General features: G+C 43.5%; 1 protein-coding gene across 22 annotated transcripts in view; it reads right to left on the bottom strand.

The window, feature by feature from the left end:
• Window positions 1-9,951: 9,951 nt before the first annotated feature.
• Window positions 9,952-23,509, bottom strand: part of TENM4 (teneurin transmembrane protein 4) — a 1,507,827-nt gene continuing 1,494,269 nt past the window's right edge. For all 22 annotated transcript variants that reach the window (XM_085509480.1, XM_032442260.2, XM_015852440.3 and 19 more), the window contains 2 exons: window positions 20,620-20,762; window positions 9,952-11,638 (listed from right to left, as the gene is read on the bottom strand). In XM_085509480.1, coding sequence (XP_085365606.1) covers window positions 10,880-11,638; window positions 20,620-20,762 — 902 coding nt within the window. In that variant the 3' untranslated portion in view covers window positions 9,952-10,879. The remainder of the gene's footprint in view (window positions 11,639-20,619; window positions 20,763-23,509) is intronic.

The raw sequence follows: 23,509 nt of genomic DNA, 5'->3' as shown, positions 1-23,509 counted from the left end.
TGGTTTTGAGATCAAGAAGGTTCTTCTGGCTACACCTGTGTAAGCGTTGTGGTGCAAAGGCTGCAGAGAAAAGAAATGGCCCAAGTGCGGTTGTTTGAACTCTTTTCCTCTGGGTGCCAGGGCAAGTAGAACAGAGAACCAAATTCTGTGTTTACATGGACAGAACTTTCATTTGGATATTGAGACAGAGGGATATCCCAGGGATCTTAGCACAGCTGGAGCAGAAGATGCTCAGCATTGGTACTGGTATAACAGACTAGGACCTACTTCATGTGTTCCTGACTGGTGTAAAATGAATGTTAGTGGGGCACTGGAGGATCACAGACACTGGGAAAAAGAGAAGGAGGTAGAAGAAAGCAGCCAGAAGCAGATAAAAGACCCATGCAGGTGAGATAAAAGATTGCACTGGGGCTCTGTTGCTCACTGTAGTCCCAGATGAAGCAGCCACTTCAACCTGTTCCTGAATTAGGGCTCTCCCAAAAGATATTTTCAGCTTTTCAGTTTAACTTGACTCCTCTGTTGGCCAATTTAGGAGCTGAGATCCTCATGGAGTTTTTGTCACAGTGTGGCTGAGGGCTATGTAATTTCTTATTCCAGGAGGGAAAAGTAAGAAATAAGAATGGCAAATTTCAAAATGTTGGATTGAGTTTTTAATCCATCAAGTGTTGGGTTGGGTTTTCAGTCGACTTCATTTTACTCTAAGAGTTGCTTTTACACTGACCTGAGATACCTACCCAAGGAGGAAGTACCATGGACAGAGGGATGGCCAGGAGACACAACCAGTCGACAGCCCAACTAAATCTCCAAATTCTTGTTCTCCATTGGTTGTAGAGTTCATGGGAATGGACTTCTCCTCTAGACATTTCAGCTTGGAAGGCCAAACCTAGTGAGGATGAAATTGACCACCTTTCTTTTTTTTTTTCTTTTTTTTTGCTGTAAAATGTAAAAATGGGACTACATTTGATGCATTCTCAAAGAGTTTCATAGAAGACTCTGCTTTCCATGACTTGATTTAAAAGAAAATATTTAAAAAATCCATGGACCTCCATCACTTTCTTACCTACAAGTTCACAGCCAGAGCAAGACCTTAAGCCAACACAAATGGCATTGTTAGACATGTAGGCATGCAAGGTGGGGAGCACATGCACACACAAAAAAAGTGCATTTCAAAAGTTGTCAGCCCTTCAACTGTGAAGTGCTGGGGCATGTTTGCTGCAGTTGTTTCTCAATTCCCCACAGAACTGTCACAAGGAAGAAAAGCCGTGTTTAGAAAAGCTGTCAGCTGATGAGACCCGGGGATGTAGGGCACCGAACAATCACACACAGCTTTGTCTGCTCAAAGTGCACCTGCAGGGAGGAGAGCAGAGACAGGGGATGTGAACGTGTCTGTGTCTTTATGTGTGTATGAGGAGAGGCAGAGAGACTGGAAGAGTCCTAAATGCTTATAAACATTGAAATCCATTCTGTGGCTGCTCCTCTAAAATGTACAGACATTAATATACATTTTCATTCTTTCCATGTCTTGTAGATGGGATGCCCTGAGCTTCCTGAAGCTGTGGGCATGCAGGTGACCTTTCTTGATATACGGGAGGTAGCTTTTCTTGGTGAGACTTCCAGAGGTATGTTAGCACAGGGGAAAATAAGAGTGGAGAGGAGAAGCAGCCGGTGAATGGCATCCTCTTGCCCTAAGCAGAGCTGGCACAGGGAAGGACATACACAATGAAACCTATTGTAGAACTAGTCCAGGATGACAGTAGAGACACATCTTACCTCACACAGCTGTCCTTTTAGGCTTCTAGACCAAAACCCAGTACCATTCCCAAATGCTTTTTGATGTTTGCACTCTGAAATCAACCTCTTTAAAATAATGCTTTGTTGTGAGAGAGTGAGAGCAGCTCTAATTAAAAATGCCATAGATAGCAAAATAAGGAGATGTAATGAGAAGGAAACTCAGCTCAGAAGTCACGTCAAGGAATGAATGGCGTGGGGTCGTTAAGTCAAGGCTTTTTCATTATTTATGCCCCAACTGTGTGATCTCAGGTCAAACATTTAACCTTAGTGCCTTGCTTGTCCTGCTTGTAAAATGGAAGTAATATTTTTTGTAGCTTAAAGGAGATTTCTAGTAGGAAACACAGCACAGGTATGAAGTGCAGCTATTGCAAATGATCACAATGTCCTTATTTTTTTCTATGCTTTGCTTCTCAATTTGTTTTAGTACTTTTTTTTTTTTTTTTTTTTTTTTTTTTGTATTGTTAAAATCCAGGACCACAATCTGCATTTGTAGAGGTGATCTCAGGGTGTATTTGCAGTCTTCTGCCAGCCTGTGACCTACCTTGGCTTATTAACCCTCTGCTTTATTTTCTCTATACCACTGATGAGCAGTCCCGCTCATTAGGGATGCTTTTCTGACAGGTTTGATACATTCCGACTTCAAGTTGAGGGCTTGAATGTTTTGGAGCTTGGGCTGATGGTGGATGATGAGGTCTGGTTACGTAAAATTCCTGGAGGATATGAGTATTTCCCAGATGGAAAACAACAGCATGATGATGAGCTAACAACTCTCTCATTTTCTGCCCTTAGAGCAGCAATCAAAGTATCATGTGATCCTGCTCACTTGTAGCATCTTACCTGTGGGAATAGCGTTGCTAAAGATGTTTGCTGTAATGATCTGGTTACCGACTTCCATTGCACAGGAAGCCCTGGAGGTAAGATGATATTTTCTGAACTTGAGGTTAGAAAATGCTGCCGTAACTCAAGAACTGGAGTTGGAGACACTCACACAGGCTGTGCGATGTGTTTGTACCTAGAGCTGTATTTTAGCCATGATTCTATTTTACTTATTTCAGAGAGTGGGAGATGAGCTGTTTTGAAAGCTGAACATGCTCTGACTCTAACCACAAGGATGCAGATCTTGTCCTGTTCCTATTCCTCCCTATTACACTTATCTAGAAGTAGAATATGGGGCTGAAAGGGTCTTCTCTGATGTGACATGGCCATTTTCTTGTTTTTCATGAGCAAAGCACCCAATCTCTCTCAACACTGTTTGGGCCAAAAATGGCACATGTTGAATTTTTCTTTTCCTTGAGATATCCTACAGGAAATACCAAACAAATCTGAATCTTCAGCCTTTCTCTGAGTTGCAGCTACAAAGCTGCTGTCCCAGAGGATGTGCAGGGATTTGTACAGGCTCCAGTCATTCTTCATGGAGTAAATCCTGACTGGGATGTGTTGGAGGGGCTTAGCAAAGCTTGCGTTTTTTCCAGACAGCATGCTGGAGGACAAGTAGGTGCTGGGGCTTGTGCTTTATGTAGCGTGCTGGTGTGAGAAGTGGTTATTCAGGCAAAACCTGAAAAAGCAGAACTTTAAAAACATCCAAAATCACAAAAATTCACATGATTCTGTTTCAGAGGTATATATTCAAAGGAGCTCCCTTGATACTGAAAACTTTTCCGCAAATGACTGATCCAGACTGAATTTGCCTTGTTTTGGTTAAGACCCAGAAGGTTCTGTCTGTACACCTGGCAACAGTTCTGCGCTGTGCGGTGCTGGACTGGTGGTACAGGAACCAGAGCAGGACTCAGTTCTGCTCCTTGGAGATCCTGAAAAGCCCCTGGAGGCAGTGCTGGGTGCTCTGCTCTGGGTGTCCCTTCTGGGGCAGGGTTGAGCCTGAGGGGCCTTGGAGTGCCTCCAACCTAAATAATTTGGTGCTGCTGTGATTCTCTGATTTTAAACCCAGATTTCCTGCAGGCTAAATGTGCAGCACAGCTCTATCTACACATTGCAGTGGAGGGCTGGGGGTGTTGCAGCTGGTACTTATGTATAGGGGCATCACCGTGATGTTACAGCATCTCTTGAGAGGGCACATACTCAAGACATACCACTTGAGCCAAGAAGTGCTGGGGGAATCAGTATTTCAGATTCAGATAGGATGTGTGATGTGCTGCACCACACTGGTCTTTTTGGGACTAGGATGGGCTTCCAGGTTCACCAGTGCCAGATACCTACAGGGATGCGAGAACTGTGTAGATACGACACTTAGAGATATGACTTAGTGGGCAGGGTGGGAATGGTTTGGTGGTTGGACTGAAGGATCTCAGTGGCCTTTCCTAGTCTTAATGATTCTGTGATTTTATGAGTTACTTGTGCTTCTGTGATGATGCATCTGAAGGCATCACATCTCTGTATGTCCGTATCTCCCATCTGATCACAGTCATCATTCTCTACCTTCAGTACTTTCCAGCTGTATGTGAGATGTCACCTAGGCCTTAACTGCTTTCTGAAAGGGATGCAGAAGGGAACAAATTCTTCTTTGGTCCCAGAACAAAAGCAAAAATACTATCCCAGCAGCCTCTTGAATGATAAGGCAGAGGCCTCTCACTATGACCCCATATTCAGACATGATTAGATGTGTCTATGTTGGAACACTGAACATGTGCGCATAAAATAATAATGTGTGGGATAGGAGATCATGCATTGACTCCCCCTGGTCCTCTGAGGAAGTGGCTGATGATGGTACATGCAACATCTGAGCAATCTCTACTATGGAGAAAAAAAACATGCATAACAAAGGATTTCAGAGGTCTTTATGGATTTAGTTTCCAAAATGAAGAGCAGAACTTTCTGCTAGGATGGAAGCTTCTCCCAATGCCGTGGGGCATACAATTTAACCCATGGAAATGCAATGCCATGAGGGCTTCGTACATCCCCCATAGAGTCAAACAGAATAGCTTGGGTTAGAAGAGACCTCAGTGATCACTCAGTTCCAATCCCCCTGCCACGGTCTGGTTGCTACCCACCAGCTCAGGCTACCCAGGGCACCATCCATGGGAACCTAAAGGGATGGGGCACCCACAGCTTCTCTGGGCAGTTTGTACTGATGAAAATGCATATGGGGGTGCAAATTCACAGCATCACCAGATGGCTGAGGCTGAGGGCACCTTTAGGCACCACCTGCCCCAGCAGGAACATTCAGAGAGGGTGCACAGCACCATGGACAGGGGCTTCTAGAGCTGCCCGAAATGGAGCTCCCAGCCCTGCTTTGGTTCCTGAACTGGATCCATCTCCTCGGGTCTGGTTTTCCAGCTCCAATCGCATGTTAGATTCAAGCAGCTGAAGGTGAAGAAATTCAGCATTTTCACCAAAAAAAAAAAAAAAAAAAAAAAAAAAAGCTGTTTAAACACAAAATAGTCTTTTATTTGTCACTGAAGGCTACACACGGTCACTTCTGTCTGTTCATTATTTTTTTGTTGGATGTTTTGTTTTTCCTAGAAGGTATCTACATCTGCACTTATTTACAGCCTGGTCGTATTTACAGTCAAGAATACAGCATTAGAAACGCAATGTGTCGAGAAAAAGAAATTTCTCAAAAAATTAGTTCCAAACTTCAGGAAAATTATTACACGGGATAATGGCAAGAGTCTCCAGCGCTGGGCTTGTAGATACAGCATTGACACAAAGTCCTCCTCTCAGATGCAGCTGCATTAGAAGTCCTTGCACAGAATTAATCTCTTTTAATAGGAAAGTGTGTTTCTTTGATTGGTTATTTCAGCAATATCCACAAATTGTCAAGAAGTTCTAATAGTTTTTGGAAAGTTCTGTTGTTTGCTTGAGTGGTTTTAAACTCCGAGGAAAAAAAAAAACCACACACATGTATATGTGTGTATATATATATATAAAAGTTAATTTTCACTCATGGTTTTCAGGGCCCCTGGAATGGGAGTTAAGAGTTGATCCATACAATAATTTGCCAGGAACACCAAGTTTTGCACTAAAAAGAGGAAAGCAGCAAAGAGATGCAGAAGGATTCCCTTTGGTGGGATGGTTTGGGGGATACTGCATTGTGCACACTGCACGATGCCCGGGAGAAACACAGGGCTCCTGTCCCCCAGAAGCTGTTGGAAATTCACTCTGAAGTCACAAGTAATTGTATTGAACTGAAGAGATTATTAAAATTTATAGATGTATCTGTTTTATTGTTTGACAAAACTCGGAATCTTTCTGTATTACAAGGGAGTTCAAATAACCATGTATTTAGCGATGGTGAAAAAAAGAGTGATTTTAAGAGAGAAATGCTCAAAGGTGTCCATTGAAGGATGTTGATACTGTAGGATGGAGGATGCTGGATTCATCCCGCCAAACCCAACCCCAGTACATTCCCATTCCTATTGGAAATGCAGCCCTTTGCCACCAGTAAGGGGAGATACAGGAGAAAAGGTTTAACAGCAAAGCCATCTTTTTTGCTCCATTATTAACATTATGGGTACTTATTTCTCCTCCCTGTTTAAAAAGTGGCAGAGTGAGCAGCCGAGACCCACAGCCCTGGTTTCAATTACACCAAGAGCAGATCCAAACAGGCTTCTGCGCTGTAAATATGAGGGGGGCCCTCTCTGTAAATCGTAAAATTGAATTCTAAAATTTCATGTTAAGAGCCTTGTCTTTGCATAATGGATTGCACTGCCATCTATCACGGTGACACTTACAAGTCACAGCTGAAAAAGTACTTCATTAGATTTTTTTATTTTTTTTTTTAACCACGTTGATTTATTCTGGTTACACTCTCTGTATAACAGACAGAGTTGAATCGCACCCGGTTCCCTAAACTCAATAAAGCAACTACAGATAGACGACAGAAATCCCTCACTGCTTCCAACCTGCAGCCAGACGGGTCCTGGGGTTGGCTCCCATTCTGTGTCTTTAAACCCAAATCAAGCATCGGGCTTGTATTGACCTTCATCTCGTTAGCTCCTGCCTGGTATCATTTAGATTTGTTGTCTCATTTTTGTGGTGGCTCTATCAATAGCTGTGATGACACAGATATGACGAGTTGCGTGATTCCCTCTGGTCACCACTGATTAATGATTTTCTCAAGCTCTAATCTTCAATTGCAAAGAACAAAAATAAAATTAAAAAAAAAATAAAAAAAAAATAAGAGCTCAGAGAAAACAAATACTGTGCCGGTTCTTGCAATGTTAAATTAGATTCATTCTGTCCAGGTTGAGCATGCAGGATGTATCACAGAGATAGAGCCATTATGGCACCAACTTGTGTCCAGATCCAGTTGATCCCATCACCAGCACATCTCCAAATGAAGCTCATTTTGATAGCAGCAGTGGCTATGGAGGGTTGCAGCCATCAGCCTTCACCCACTGCTTGTATCAGGACTGAATAGTATGGGATGTTGGAATTGCTCTTCCAGCTTTGGTCCCAACCCTTCACACTGCTCTTCAATATGAAGACATTTCCAGGAGTTTGAAGTAATTCAATGCAATCTTTTGCATTTCGAAGTGGTTCCTCTTTTCGGAAATCTCCAAGTCAAGCCATGAATGCATATAAGGCCAAAATGATGTTCTGTGATTCTCTGCAGCAATAGTCATGCACTTGACTGCCTTTCAGAAGTGCATGGAGTGCAGAAGCCATGGGACACGGGGCTTAGCTCAATGGGACTGGCGTCCAAAGCCTTCCAGAAGTGAAGCATCCCCTGCCCGTAAGCAAAACAAGAAGGGTTGGGCAGCCATGATGTGGTCCTGCAGGGAGGCAAATGGGGTTGCACATGGGCTACATGGCCAAGAGTTAAATGGAAATGCTTGGTGACAGCACTAAGCAGGCCCTTTCTCAGTAGAGTCTGGCTCAGCAGTTATTATGTTATAGCTTCCTCCTTTAAGTTCCGTCAAAAAACAGTGGAGTCCTGTAGAAAAAGCACTTTTCATTAACAAAAGGGAAAAATCTAGGGCTAAGAGATTGAAATTGTTTGTTTCTAGTTTCACCTCATAAGTAGAGGGAAAATATTGAAGGTTTCACAGAGGACAAAGTTTCAGAAACAGAATCGCATTATCACCACAAGGTTGGCAGAGACCTCTGGGTTCTTTGGCCCAGCCCCTGCTCTAGCAGGAACACTTAGAACTCTGCCCAGTAGACATCTTCATATAGGTTTGTATTCATCACTGAAGAGCCATCCATCACCTATATACATATACAAATATATATATGTATTTTTTCCCCCTTTTTTTACATGTCCATAGTTTCATACAGGGTGCAGGTCGTAAGAGCTTGGGCATGCAAAGAAATGCAGCCTGTGCTGCCTGAACCATAGTGGGTGGGACTGTGAGATGCTCGAAAAATGGGTGAGCTCCTCAAAGACATTACCTCCTGTAATAACCTGAAGAGTCTGTAAGGCTGTAGAGGTGCCATCTTGGGCTGGCAGTGTCCCAGTGGGAAATTTTCACACTCAGACCTCTTTTCTTGATGGTGTGGTTTGTTCTTGCTCTGCTCCTGCTAGCACTGTAACACACACAGATGGAGATGGAGGTAGAAACATCACTTCTCTTCAGAGCCACCTGGACAGGAGCACTGGGTAGGATGCATACTGGACATTTTTGCCTTTCCATTCATCTTCCCATATGTCTCTTTTTGTTCCATGTGTGCTCCTTTAGCCACCCAAAGCCATCACAAAGTCGAGGAGCTATGGGAATGCTAGTGTATCCCAGGGAGGGGATGTGGTCAGCCCCAAGAAGGCAATGCGGACTCTTCTGAGCTGCAGCTGCTCTTTGGCTGATGTTGCCCCAATCTGCACCAGAGCATCCTCACATCAACCGAGGCTTGTCAAGGGCTCTATCCCAGCAACACAAGTGGTGATGCCATGGCTTTTTCATCAGCCATTGCCAAAGCCCTGAGTGGTGCTGCTGCTTTCATCTGGCTCTAGCAGGACTGGACGCCCTTTCTAACCCAGTTGCCTGTGATTCACTCCTGCTAAAACATAAAGATTGCATGCGGCAAGAGGTGGTGGTGATTAGAACATTGGTTATGGCATCAGCAACATCACCCTTGTGGCAGACAGGAGACACCACCAGAAATTCAGGGCTGTACCAGTGAATGGCCGCAAGCAGGGTCAGCCCTGGGCTCTACAGCTGCCAAAATACAAATGATGGTGAATTGGAGGAGGAATAGTCTGTTGGGGGAATTTCCATCCCCTCACCTTCCTCCTGGCAAGTGCTCAGGAACAGAGAGGCAGGGCAGCTGGAGCTGTCAGCCAGCATCAAAAGGGAAACTGGGACTGCACTGAGGTTGCCCACATCTCAGTGCATGCCCAATATGCATTATCTTGGAGCCTGTGGAGAAGTATCAGGCTCGGTTGAGGATGTCAGTTGTGGTGGCTCTGAGAAGAAAACAAAATGGATGGAGAAAAATAAAGAAATCAGCCTTGAGATGTTCTCAGAGAGGCACAATGAGAGCTCTCAGAGTTGAGATACACATGTGTCAATGTGATGGAGATACCTGCTCAGGACCAGGGTTGGTTGCCTCCAGCTGGAGCCCCAGTGAGAGATGGGCAGTACCTCTGCCTGCAGGAATGGCCCCTGGCTACCATGGGGCTGCTGCAGGCAGGGAAGAGGATGCTCGGCTCATCTCCTTGTTCCCTTGAATTTCAAGGACTCTTGCAAATACTAGAGCATAAAGGTTATGAGAATGCAAATTACATTAGCATGCCGAGTAACTCTGTCAGCAGTTTCTTATTAAAGCACTTGGTCCCCTCTGTAGTGGGCATTTCCATCCAAATTTCCCCCTCTTCACTGCTAACAGTCAACTGGGCTCTCCATTAAACTTAATCTCCTCTAAGAAACAGTGAGAGGGTTGACTCCAGTATTCCCTTTCTTGTCCCACCAAGCACAAGCTGTTGCTGCTTATTAACCATTTTAAAATCCCTGCTGCCAAAGTCCCCCAGAGACATTTATCTGCCATAGTCACAAATTACTTGCCAGCATGCTACTTAAAACTGCATTTCCCAGCCAATAAATACAGGAATCCAGAATCAGGAAAGTCAGGGTTTGGCTTGCTCTAATTTTCAGTGGTATGTCACTGGGATACTATAACTACTTTTAAATTCAAATCAGCTTCCTAAAACTTAACCGGTTTTTTATCAGATACAGCACAGTGGACTGTTAAACACGTAGCCTCATGTACTGAAACACTATACATTTAATGAAGTAATGCCATTAGCAAATGTACAACATGGGTGCATTAAATCCACCTATAGAACAGCTCTACGTATGAGAGAGGATTTATTTTAGCTTTTCTCAATAGAGCAGGAGTCCCTTTCTTGGCTTTTGCTAGGTTTTAACTAAAACCAGGATCTGCACACACACACAAAAACAAACAAAAAAGTATCTACTCTCATAATAAAAAAAAGACTGATTTTTTTTTCTTTTTTTATTCCAGTTCAGGAAGGAAGAGAATCATCTTGCAAGTTAATATAATCAGCTCCTTCGCCTCTATAATCTACTTCTGCTCAGCAGGAGCCCCCAAAAAACACTTTTAAGTCCCAAGTGAAACGTGAAAACTACTTGTAACGTCTCTTTTGAGGCACATGATTCAGACGGTCGCTTTCAGAGTTCAGGAATCAGTGTCATCTTCCTTTTCCTTTCTTCTCAGGAAGAGCTCTCCAGCACGCCGTGGGCTCCCCACGTTTTGGGTGGAAGGCTATCTGTCCCTGACCCAGATCAGAAAGGGTTAGGATGACACAAGTTAGCACAGACACCCATTTCTCACTTCACACCTAAGGACGTACGCTGACGACTCCCCACTTCAAATTCCTCACAAAGGGGAAAAATAAAAAGGACAAGAGACAGTAAATTTCACTGTGATCACACTACGGCAAAATATTCCTTCTGTTCTTTGCAAAAAACGTGTGAAGGCCAAATTAAAGGGGAAAAAAAGTTACGTTGCAGGAGTTACAGTGCAACCGTATTATTCCTTCTCTTTCTAATTTTCCTCCCTCCCCCCCCAACCTTGTTCAGTTTAGAAAAAGGATTGAGTACAACACAGTCAGGTAAGTGGCCACAAAAGAGTAGCTGTCTTTGGCAAGAAGTCACCGTATCGACCCTCTCTGTCACCTTCTGCCCATTTCACTCTGTCTCATGAAGTGGATGTTGTTGGCGCTGTCTGAGAGTTCTGGGTACTGCTCCACTGAGATCACAAAATAGCCGTCGTAGCCCTGTACCCGGCCTGTGTTTAGCACTTGTTGCTTCTCCCCTTCTGTCCACGAGCGAATCCCCTCCTCCCCATCCCTCAGTCTTTGCTGTTCCCGGGCCCAAGCTTGGGCCACGGCGCGCTGCCGGGCCAGGTCCAGGACGCGGGCCTTCTCCTCGTCCAAAGTGGTCCCGTAGCGAGTGTTCAGACACAGCGCGCCATACTGCAGCTGGATGTCCGTGTAACGTCTAGTCCTTCCACCCAGCACTGTGTTGATCTGGGACACCGTGACGTTGACACCATTCTCCAGGGTCCTCCGCCCGCCACTGAGGCCTAAGATGGACAAGTCGCCCTCTGACGGGCCCTGCTTGATGAAGTAGTGCGTGTCCACCCCGTCGATGGTGAAGTGCAAGTTCTCTAGGTAGTGGGCATTGTTCAAGATGGCTGCGATCCTCCGTCCGTCCTCATTGGCCACACTGATGATGTCGGTGGCCACGCGCCCGTCCTTCATGGCAAACTTGACGCCTTTGCCGAAGATAGAGCCACCAGAGGCGAAGTTCTTGTTCTTCTTGACCTGCTGGCACCCAGCGATGCTGGAGCTGTAGATCCGTTCGAAGCGCTCAAGGGTGACAAAGGCCTTCAGCTGCTTCTGCACTTCACACTGGACCCCTAAAATTGACTGAGAACAGAAAGAAAAGGAAGTTGAATTAGAAGGAGATGGCCAGTGACCTGAAGGCACTGTTTAACATGATGGAGAATCACAGAATCACAGAACTGTTTGAGTTGGGACCCTTCCAGACCATCTATTCCGACTCTCCTGCAATGAACGTGGACACCCGCAGTTTCATCAGGTGCTCAGAGTCCCATCCAGCCTGAATTTGAATGTCTCCAGCATTGAAGAGAGCTGTTGTCTGATGATTCCCCCTGATACTCCATGTTTCAATAAACAGAATTGTATTTACACTTACAGACTGAAGGAGGTAAAGGGGAAAATGAGTTTCTGCCTTAATGCTGTGAGGGTGTAGTTTGGTCTCCGACAGCTGAGCTATTATTTTGTGCTTCAGTGTTCTCCATCTGCAAATAAGAAATTGTTCCTAAAGAATCTGGGGGCCATAATGCTTTATAAAATGCTTTGAGGTTTCTATGTCAAAGTATCAAAGCATTTGTAACAGTTCCCTCAATCTTAATTTCTCCTTGTGCCACCTTTCAAAGCCCTGCATTGCAGGTATGACCCTCAAAGTTGCCATAACCTCTCTATATCCCATTCTAGCTTGGCCAAAGCAGGTTGTTCAAAACTCAAGGACCCTAAATCTAACCATTTCCCATAACGGTGCATCACAACTTTGTTCAAATTTTGGCTCAGACGTAAGAAACACTGCAGGGATACGACAGCCTAGATCATTTGTAGTCAGGTACAATACAAAGTCACTTTTGCTGTTAGCGTATAATGGAGCAAGCACAGAGCAGCTCATCATTACTGCAAAATGTCTCTGGAAATGCTCTCATCAATTCATGGCAGCGCAGCCTTCTTACAGACCCCTGCTCATGAACAATTATTTGCTCAAATTTCACAAAAGCAAGAGGATGCTACAACAAAACTCTCCTGGCACTGCCAATGGCTCAGTTCAATAAAGAAATGACATCCAGGATTAAAAATAGGCTACAAAGAAAAGTTTGCTGCACTCCAATTATTTTGAGGAAATTTAACATCCACGAAGGGTATTGCCTTAAACAGTCCACAAAATAAAGGCTCACATCTTTCCCTGGCTGTCAGAAGACAATTCACACAGTACAGATATTGCAGCACGGACCTCTTCGCTATGATTTATAAAATGGTGGGGGAAGGGAAATAAACCCTCACTTCCATGGTGGCCATTTCTAGGGAAAGGTTTCAAAGCATTGGGGAAATAAAATTAAGGATTTAGCATAGTAACTCTCCTGGTGGTTGTGAGTAGTTTGCTCTATGAAGGAGAAAACTATAAGGGAACATAGGTATACAAGGTCAAGGACATATTTTGGGTTTATTTAAGTTAAAATATCTAAAATCTAAGGGGGACTTCTATTCACAGTGCCAGGAAAGATGAAGTCCCCTGCACTCCCCCTTTCTGTTGCCAGCACAGTAGCTGGAGAAGCAATAAGAGCTCTTTCTGGTTCTCCCTGTGCTGACTGTGGGGTATCTCATGCACAGCCTAGAGACTGACATAATTAACAGATGGATGGGGAGTCAAGTTGAGCTCCCCCACCAGATGAACAAGAGCTCTAATTATGCAAAAGATGGACATAATTAATGTAGATGTCACCAATGATGGACATGGGACAATGAGCTTTCTAGGCTCCACGAAGCACGCTTATAAACAAGCACATACTGCACACCCTTGGTTAAGTATTTCGTTTTCAGAGAGACTTAAATAGGGATGTATTCTTCTCACATGCTTTTAATAAGGTTTGATGCTCGGCAATCCTTGCTCACTACCCAAGTGTGCCGTGTTGCTCCTCCAACTTGCTCAGTAACTTTTACAAATAATGGGAAAAAGCCCTTCTCATTACTCACACTGAATCACCATTTAGTGCAGGATCCTCCATTCAAGAACTTTAATAAGGTCTTCTGCACTGCATTTCTAAATCTCAGGGTAATTAATGTGCCACTATCTCTCTATATACATCACTATGTTTACTGGAAGTGATAAGAGATCCCTAGAATAAATTGCAGCATCTACTCAATATTACCCTGAAGGAGGAAGCTTTGAAGAACTGGACAGTGCCAGCCATGGTTTGGACAAGGATGTTATAGTTCATGACGGTATATTCACAAATGACAGAAGCTTGGGCAAAGAGGATGTGCACTGGGCGTCCTATCATTCACCCTGGTTAATTTCATCCTGGTTTACGTCATGCTGGTATGATTTCAGACCCTTCCAGCTGCTCTCTCCAAGATGTTTCCTAACTCTCTAGGTCAGTGCCACCTAGCCTCATGGCCAGGGTCGGATCCTAGACTACTTCTCCTTGGCAGCACAGAGACACTCAAAGATGTAACTCTCAAATGTTTGGGATTCTAGTGATGACAAGAACTGAACAGCAAAGTATAACAGATGATGTCCTAGGGTTTGCCATTAATTCAGGAAGGATTGTAGCCTTGTTGACACACGCTGTGATGCAGAAGGTGCCACTGCCAGCAGCTGTGACATGATCTACCTTCATCAACCTCCGTAGCCCACTGCTTGGGACTCTCTTGTCTGAGGTCTAATTTTTCAATGTTCAATTTTATACTCAAATATTCAATAGATCAGGAATGGTCCACAGCAGAAGGAAAGCCAGATTCTGAAAGTATTTTTTTTTTTTTTTTAATTTTTATTTTTCCCCCTCAACTTATTGACACATTAATAGAATACAGGGCCTTTCCTTTATCTAATAGCAAGATGCCTTCATGGTATTATATGAAATCATACAATTTCCGCAGCTCCACTGTTCATCTGGATATCATTTAGAAAGAAAATAAGCAGCACTCACCCCTCTCCTGGCAGGACTTGGAGGTTTAATGGATTACACATGAGCTAACAGCAATGCACTGTCACTTTCTGCCTAAGGACACTCAGACAGGATCCTCTCTGCATCCATCCAAGACACATCTCCTTTGTGTAGGGAAAGCATTTTTCCTGTTTTATGTGCAATGGCAGGGCTGCTACTGACACTACTGGTGGCTAAGATAGAGATGAAAGGACTGACCAAAGCCACATGTGATTTCTAGCCACTGCTTGATTTCCAGCAGTGTGCCCACTAAGAGACACTGCAGGTGGGAAGTTTGTAAAGTTGGGGTCTTGATCACTTTAGCTGACAAAGAAATTGGGAATAGAGTTATAGAATGGTTTGAGTTGGAAGGGACCTTAAAGATCACCTATTTCTACCCACCCTGTGAGTGCACCGCTGGCAAGCTGCAATGGGTGTATGAAACTAGAACACGTGGTGACACCAACATCCACAGGCCTTACTCTTGAGTTCAGTTCAAGCACCAAGCATCTGGTCATTGGAACATTTGGGCTCCACTGCCGAGACACCCAAATGGTGGTGTCTCATGCCATTTTACACCCTGCACGGAGCCCTGTTGGCCCATCACTTGTTGATTGAAAGCGGTGCAGGTCACCATTCCAGTAGTCATGAGGAAGGACCAGGAGGCTCTGTGACACCTCAAATGGCATGAAGAACTGATACTGCAAATCTCTGTTGGTAATAATGGAACTCTGGACACCAAGTGCATAAGCAGAGACTGAAATTATGGTGTCTTAGAACAAAGTCATGTCCAAATGGCTTTCCATTGGAGACTGGTTACTGGCCTTCTAGTATATGCCCTTCACATCATGATATAGTCTCTCCCTGTCTTTTGTTATGTAGGGAAGTAGGGGAACAGAGGAAGCACTCACAACATTGTAATGCTGAACATCAACACTTAACTACTATAATAACAAAACACATCTCTGTTATGTTGAAAATGAGCACAGGATGACTTTGAAATGACTTTTTAAGTGCATTTCTTCGATAAAGGAATGTATTTGGGAACAGCAACTTTTTAAAAAGAAAAGGAAACTCATTCAATAGAAGAAAAAATACAGTCAATTCAGGCAAGCCAGTGCATAGCTAGCTGGTATGCTCTGCTGTTAATATAAAGGAGGTGGAGGCAAACAGATTACATGCAGTTCAAAGAGGCAGTGTATCCCTGACTTTGAAATTACCATTTCTGTTTCATCTTAGAACTCATTTCAATGAACTGGCAGGGAAAGGAAACAGAAAATTTCCATCCAAGGCTGCAGTGGTATATAGTATTCTCTGAAAAAAATGCCACTGCTTTTAGCTACTATAAAGGAAGGTGTCTGTAAAATCAGTATTAAGGAAGAAAGAAGGGAATTCATAGTTATTGTATTTCAATATTTGTTCTTAGATGTGAGTGACAAATAGGGCTGGGTTTGTTTTTCCTCACAGCCTCTTTTAATCAGATGTCCTTAGGTGACATTTCACTTTATCTAGTAACAACCCATTGGAGGGAAAAGAACGACCTTCATCATTTCTTTTCTGCTGCACAGAGCTCAAGAGAACAGCACATTACAGAGCTCTCTGAATAGCCTCTTGCATTTTCCCTGCACCTCTTGAGGATTCAAAATACCACAGCCAGATCCTATCATCTGTTGTTTTTAAATACCGCCTTCCAGTGCGAGACTGAAAGCTTTAATTTCCCATCAAGGATCCAAGATGTGCGATATGTGAATACGTTTCCAAGTTTCTCTGTATCCCCTGCCATTACACACAGATAGGTGCTTCTCTTACTGCCATATGGATTACAACGCAGAAAGTCGGTTCTTTTGAAACAACTGGCCCAAGCTACAACTCTTTTCACTGTCTTGGAGACATCAACTCTCTTCTCCACATCAGACTGAGTGAAAATTGTCTAAAACGTTGGCAAAATGTAACAAGTGGCTGATAGACGGACATGAAGATGGCCCAAGGCCAGGACAAAGCACATCCTCATGAATAATGAGCACTGGCAGAGTCAGTTCCTCAAAAGGGAAGGAATGTTCATGGGAGAGGCCATGCAGAAAGCCCATCAAAATGCAGAATGCCTCCAAAATTCTGCTCTGTAAGGAATGTGGGAATCTGGTCCTGCAAAGAACAGCACTCGTCCTGGAGTCACAGTGCTTGCGGGGTGTAGAGATGCACAGATAATACGAGGTTTTCAAGAGCCATAAGGATGTGTCACTGAGGGACATGGCAGCCATGGTGGGGATGGGTTGATGGTTGGACTCTATAATCTTAGAGGTTTTTTCCAATCTTAGTGATTCTGTGATTCTATGATGTAGCTAACAAGATATGCACTGCCTCACCAACATCCCACATTGCAAATAGAGTTGTTTTGGCTCCAGCAATTACCTGACAGTTCAACAAGACAAAAGGGAAGGGGGTGAAAAAGAGAAAAAAAACACAAGAAATTGGATTCAGGTGCAGGAGCTCCACAGTATGCCAGGGGTCACCTAGCATCCCCTGTGGCCAATAACACTGAATTTGTTCAACAAACAATTTAGTTACAGCCTCATGGTTGCAGGGAGGGTGGGGGGAAAGTGCTGCACCACTGTGTATTGGATTTTAAATGTCACTGCAGAGCTGCAGGGGGTTAGCATGAGGTTTATGACACGCTGAGCTGGTGGAGGCTCAAAGCCAGGATTATATCTCCCATCTTACAGCCCTGTAAGGCAAGTACCAAAAATGTTTGGAAGGAGATGCTAAGCCCCTCTGGTTATGCATGCTGAAGAGATACGATGCAGCCGTTTGCAAGGAGTTGGCTGCTTTGCTGTTGTGCTCTGGCTATTCATTCCTCTCTGATAAAAGAACCCACTCAATCTGCTGGCTGAGGCTTTGATCAGTGGAGCCAGCGGAGTAATGCACATTTTCTTTGGTCTATCACAAGGGGGGATGTGACCCAGAGAAACTAGGGATCGGAAGAAGCAGAGATGAGAGAGCTGTGGTATGTCATGCAGAGAATATCCCTGGATTTCAAACAGAATGGGAATTGTCCAGTGCCTTGTCCAGGCTACTTTTAAATGATAAAAAGATCTGCGGCTTCTTCCAAATGCTCCAGAAAGTCATTTTGCAGTGAGATTAATCTCATTAAATGAAAATATCTTCTAAGCTTCTGTGTAACTGTGTTTAATTTTGTCATTTGCCACTTAAGACTTTCGAAAGTTTGCATTTTATTCCACGCAGCTCTTATAATCATAAAGGTTGGAAAAGCCCACTAAGATTCCCAAGTCCTACCCCAACCCATCCCCATCATGCCCACTGACCATGTCACTCACTGTCACATCTCTGCAGTTACTGAACACCTCCAGGGATGGTGACTGCCTGAGCAGCCTGTGCCAGTGATGCAGAAAGGACCACCAGAAAAGAGCACTGATTGTTTCTGGTGTGTGTGTGTGTGTGTGTGTGAGGGCTGGGAGCAAACAGGACTAAAACATCAGTGTTGGATGCATGGGTACGTTTAGGAGAAAATGGATCATATGTTTAGGTATTATATGTGAATGAGTTCATTTTATGCAAATATATGTCTACAATATGCTGTGTGTGACAGAAAGGAAGGGAATTCTGCTCTACAGCCTTTGAGAGTCACTTGCTATCACAGCGTGATCCTGCAGCTGTAGTCTAAAATACAAATGCTCATGTTTTGTTGCTGTCATAACACGGGGGAAGAATATGAAAACCTGCAACAGTTAAATTCCACTTTCAGTACTGTGAATGTAAAGTGACTCATCTGGAAGCACAACAGCTGCAGAAAGCCCCTATCCACCAAGCAGGTCCTTATGCAGAGCTCACTGCAGCTTGTTGGTTTACAGACCCAAAGGAGACAGGGAAACTTCTCTCTTTATTGCTCATTCAGGCAGATTCAACTAAAACGGATGGCTGGAAAGGAGGGCTCCTTGGTTTTATTTCCAGCAAGTTTCACACTTCATCTCAAGCTGTCCATTAAATTACCTGGTTATTCAGTAAGCTTAACAGCAATAGTGAAATGATATAACAATAACAATATTATTTCCATTAATCTCTGTATGTGTTATTATGTACTGTACATAATAATTTACAGACAGTCTTTTGTGCAGCCTTTGAAGGAGCACTCCCTGTTTGCCTTCTCCTACACAGCTTTGCCTGGGGAGATGCTGTGTCACAGCAACAAGGGGGAGGAATCCTGAGGCTATCTCTCGTTTCAGAAATCATCTCTGCTAGCACTTCACTATTTATTCTAAGGAAGAAAGGAACAAAAGAGGAGTCTGAGCTTCAAATCACAGCTAAACTCCTGTGGTGTCAAGATTTTCATGCATCAACTCATCCAGGGTATCAAAAGGCATAGATCCTTCTGTCCCCTTCTGTTATAAAGTGATGTGTCTTAATTTCCAGGAGCTGGACTCAATGATCCTTACAGGTCCCTTCCAACTCAGGATATTCTATGATTCTGTGATTAATTTAAATCTCAGTTACTGATCCACGAAGGTGGATAGTGATAGAACAAGGGGAATGGCTTTAAAGTCAGACGGGAGAGGTTTAGGTTGGATATTAGGAGGGTTTTTCACACAGAGGTGGCACACACTGGAACAGGTTTCCCAAGGAGGTCATGGATGCCCCATCCCTGGAGGCATTCAAGGCCAGGCTGGATGTGGCTCTGGGCAGCCTGGTCTGGTGGTTGCTGAGCCTGAACACAGCAGGGGGTTGAAACCAAATGACCATTGTGGTCCTTTTCAACCCAGGCCATTCTATGATTCTATGATTCTATGATTCTATGATTCTATGATTCTATGATTCTATGATTCTATGATTCTATGATTCTATGATTCTATGATTCTAGTCCATCTTTCCTGCAGCTAGCTCAGAACCAAGACTGGGTTGACACGTGACCATTCATTAAATTCACAGTATCTTGTTTGTACCTCTGGGAGATACCCTGGAGCTGGGGAAACGTGACACTGTATTTCTCTTACAGGTTTAATAGTATCTGTACAGGAACTCAAGAATCCACTGCAGGACAGCGATATTTCAGTGAAGTCTTAGATAAAGAGCCCAGGAAGGCAGCTGGAGTAATTTCCACTTGATACCATTATCATTTTGTTAGCAGAGATGTTAAAAAGCATATCCCGATCTCCCCAAATTGATGCCTCACAGCTCTCATGATGTTTGAATTGAGGTGGAATCTATATCCTAAAGTGAACTCAGACTGAAGAGATAAAATACGCCAAGAAAAAAATCAAGTGAGGAGAGGAGGGAACACCCTGAGAAGGAAATGACTTTTTCAAGGTGATACAACATATAAGCAGTAGGTCTGGGAGTAACCCAGGGCTCTCAGACCCTGACCCAGTGTGCTAACCTTTAACAGAGCCACCACTGTCTATCAGCTGAATAACTCCCAATAGAAAGAGAAGGAGAAAATGATTGGGCTGTAAAAGCTTTTTCTTTCCAATTTTGTCATTGAATTTTGTGCTAGCATCTGCCAAAATGGCTTGTGATGCAGGCCTGTTTTTAAAAGCATGACCCACCGGTTTGGGATTAAATCCAGACAGGTAAAATGAAAGTTAACTATCAGCTAAAACTTCATTCTGGGAAGACCCGCTTCAATGCAGAAAAATTTGCTAGGGAAGTACTGGGACTTGTTTTTGTAAGGTATTTTGAACCAGACTGAAAACTACTACTATGACTGCTACTAAAAACTGTAGAAAATGATTCTGTGAAAAGATTTGCTTTTATTTGTCTCCAATAATCCATGGTGCAAAAGCCTTGACCTTTGTCAGCAGTATGTGATAGGATAAAAATAACAGTAATGCATTATTTCTTTGAGTGATTACCAGACAGTATTGCAGGAAAAAGACACAGTGGCAGTAAAGAACTTATAATCATCAAATCATAGAATGGTTTTAGTTGGAAGGGACACTTAAAGGTCATCTAGTCCAACCTGCCTGCAATGAACACGATTACTCAGTGAGATTTCATTACTGTAATGGAGAGAGACAAGCTGCCTTGGATCAACTCACTCTTAATCTGGAAGAACAGGCTGATTGAGTTTTTTTTTTTTTACAAGGATTGCATCTGGGTACTTTGCTGATAAGGGTATGAAATACAATATGTAGTTGTATGAATCACCTTGCTGTTGTCCCATTCTTGGGTTTTCATCTGTGTGTGGATAAGCTCATATGATGGCTCCATGGCATCCATATCTGGCTTGGGGTACCCAGGGATGACATTGTGTAGCTGGAACCCGAAGGTGAGTAGCCAACTGTTGACATCTGGAAAGGAAAAGAAGCACAAATTAGATTATCTGATCTCTCTAAAGAAGGGCTCCTCAGGAGACTGATACAAATGAGGACCCTGGTGCCTGGCACTGCAGCAGTCAAGCCAAAACGATGGGTGTCTGCTTTATGTAATAGCAGTAAGCTGCTGCCCTATACAAAAGAGGGATCACTAAAGGGGACACGACAGAAAACCAAGTGATATGGGACACTGAAGATTAGAATAATAGAAATATAGAATCTTTAAGACTGGAAAAGCCCTCTAAGATCATTCAGTCCATCACCCCACCTCCACCATGCCCATATCCCCATGGCTCTTGAACACCTCTGGGGACACTGACTCCACCATCTCCCTGGGTAGCTCGTTCCAATGCATCACCACTCCTTCTGAGAATGTTTCCTAATATCCAACCTGAATACCCTCCATTAGACATGGAGCATATTTACTGGGCAGGAAACTAGAAAATCTTCCCTGATTTTCAGTTGCACAGCTATTAGGAATAGCAGCTTGATGTTAACCTGCTGGAGGAAATAATGATGAGGCTGGCTAACTCCCTGATAAGTACTGCTTCCCCCTTACTAACTTCAGAGCATTTAATGATCTCACCTTATTTGCCTTCACTGGACTCTAGAGAAGGACACACCTGCTACAGTCCCCAAGGAAGTTAGGGCGCAAATAGCAATTGCCAGAAGAAGAGAGGTATGGATGAAAAGTTTAATATCAGCTCCCAGGGGTCTTACATGTTTTGTGTGTTGCTGGGATGATGTTAGTCATTGCTCTGTTCTGAGCTAGAGTGCAAGGGGCTTGTTTTTCATTTTGCTAAGCTGAATAAACATTGCTGAAAAGAGTCTGTAAAAGGGATGAAATTAAAGAATCAAATATGCATCCCTGAATATTTTTTCTTTGTCCCCCTGAGTCTAAATGAATGTTTTGAAGAGCTGGTCGGAAAAGAAATTATGGATGCAAATGGCAAATAAGGCACTTCCAGATGACTGGAGAACCAGGAGCCAAACAATCACACTATCTGTTGCTTGTTTTCTTACAGGCCAAAATGTTGGGGTTGGGCAGACGTCCAAAAAGCCCTTGCAACAATCCATGTGGAAGGAGGAGGATCTCTGTAATAAAAACACTTCTGTTCACTCTCTGTACAGATTGTTTTTGGAGTGTCTTTGAAACAGAGGGGTTGGAGGGGGGGGGGGGGGGGGAAAGAAATTAAAGGCTCGTTTGATTGTTTTTTTGCTTAGCGCTAAGCCAGGCTGCTTCCAACCCCTTCTCATGTGAAACGAAGACCTTTGATGTCCATATTGCAGACCAGGTGGTCAGGAGAACAAAGTAAAACTGTGAAGGTCGGCATTGGTGCAGGAATCATTTTCTGAGCACTTCACCAATGTTAAAAAGGACAAAGAACAGGGATGCTGAGCAGCAGAAGAGTGCATAGAGTGTGTGGAAGGGCTCAAAACAGGCTTTTTTTGTTTTTCGTGATGCTTCTCAGAAAGCTGACTTTCAAAACATTTGCAAACAGGAGTTTGTTCTTTTCAGGAAGAGGTGTTGAAATGCCCAGAACAAAAATAAAAACCCAAACAAAAAACCCACCATAGCAGGAAGGTGTAGAGCTGAGAAAACAAGGGGGAAAATATTAATTTGCCAGGAAGCAGTGACAACTTTTTTGACAGAAAAGTACATTTCACATCGCATAGTATTTTTCAGCTACAGTAACCCTGCCAACACATTTCACAGTAAATTCATTTGAGGGCAAAGAAAAAGAGTGCTTAATGCAGACACAAGTAATGGAAATGTCAGTTCAATCCATCAGGATTGCTGAAACTGGCAGTAAAGCTCTGTGCCATGAAGTGTACAATCACTGAAATACTCATGTTTAACAATGGGCCTCTCAAAAAGTAAATACCTGCTTCTCCTGCTCTCCCCTACACACGTCTCTCATTTCTACCCACGGGCTCAGAAACCTCACATTTGGAGAGCGAAGTGTGTGGTGTTTGGCTGTGCTGAGCTGAGCTTTCCTATGAACAGTGGAACAGAGAGCGGCTCCCTGTGCCCCTGTCAGGTGTGGCCATGAGGACAAGGATGCTGCCATAGCTGCTCCTGCCCTTTGGGAACCTGAGAGCTTCAGCAGAAAGAATCATTCATATTGGAAAGATCAATGAGATCATCCAGGCCAACCGTAAGAGAAATGGCAGACAGCAGCCAAGCACCACTGTGCTCATCTCTAATCTTGACCTGTTTGTTCCATACTCATGAGGAAGGAGAAAATTAAAACATGCATTTGGGCTCCAAATATTTTAAAGACTGAAAAAAAGAACTTTTAGGACAATGGAAAAAATTATTCGGTGTTTATGGAGTATTAACACATCGGATTTGAGCATCTTGCTGTTATCATTAGAGCTGGGTGGGAAGCTGCCTGTTCAAAGAGAGCATCTGAAATGCTGACCTGTCTGAATTAGAGCAGGAAAATAATAAAATATGTCATTAAGTGACTGTTCAAATATGAGAGTCGTTCAAGATAAGAATTTCATATTGAGACCTTTCATTTGGATTTCGACTCCTTTTTTCTTTCTACACTAGTTTTCTATGCCAAGTAGGTTTGGGAAGGCTGAAAATCAAAACGGATTTTTTCTTTCAGATCGTTTTGGAATTCGTCATTTAGACAACTCCAGGAGCTGTGAGCAACATTTCTGCTGAGAAATCTCTCAAGTTCAACCCTTTCTCGTCAACAAACTCCATTCTG

The sequence above is a fragment of the Coturnix japonica genome, chromosome 1 (genome assembly GCF_054131305.1).
Source record: "Coturnix japonica strain WE chromosome 1, WE-NBRP24, whole genome shotgun sequence".
Taxonomy (NCBI): Eukaryota; Metazoa; Chordata; class Aves; order Galliformes; family Phasianidae; genus Coturnix; species Coturnix japonica.
This window is presented reverse-complemented; position numbering and strand designations above follow the sequence as displayed.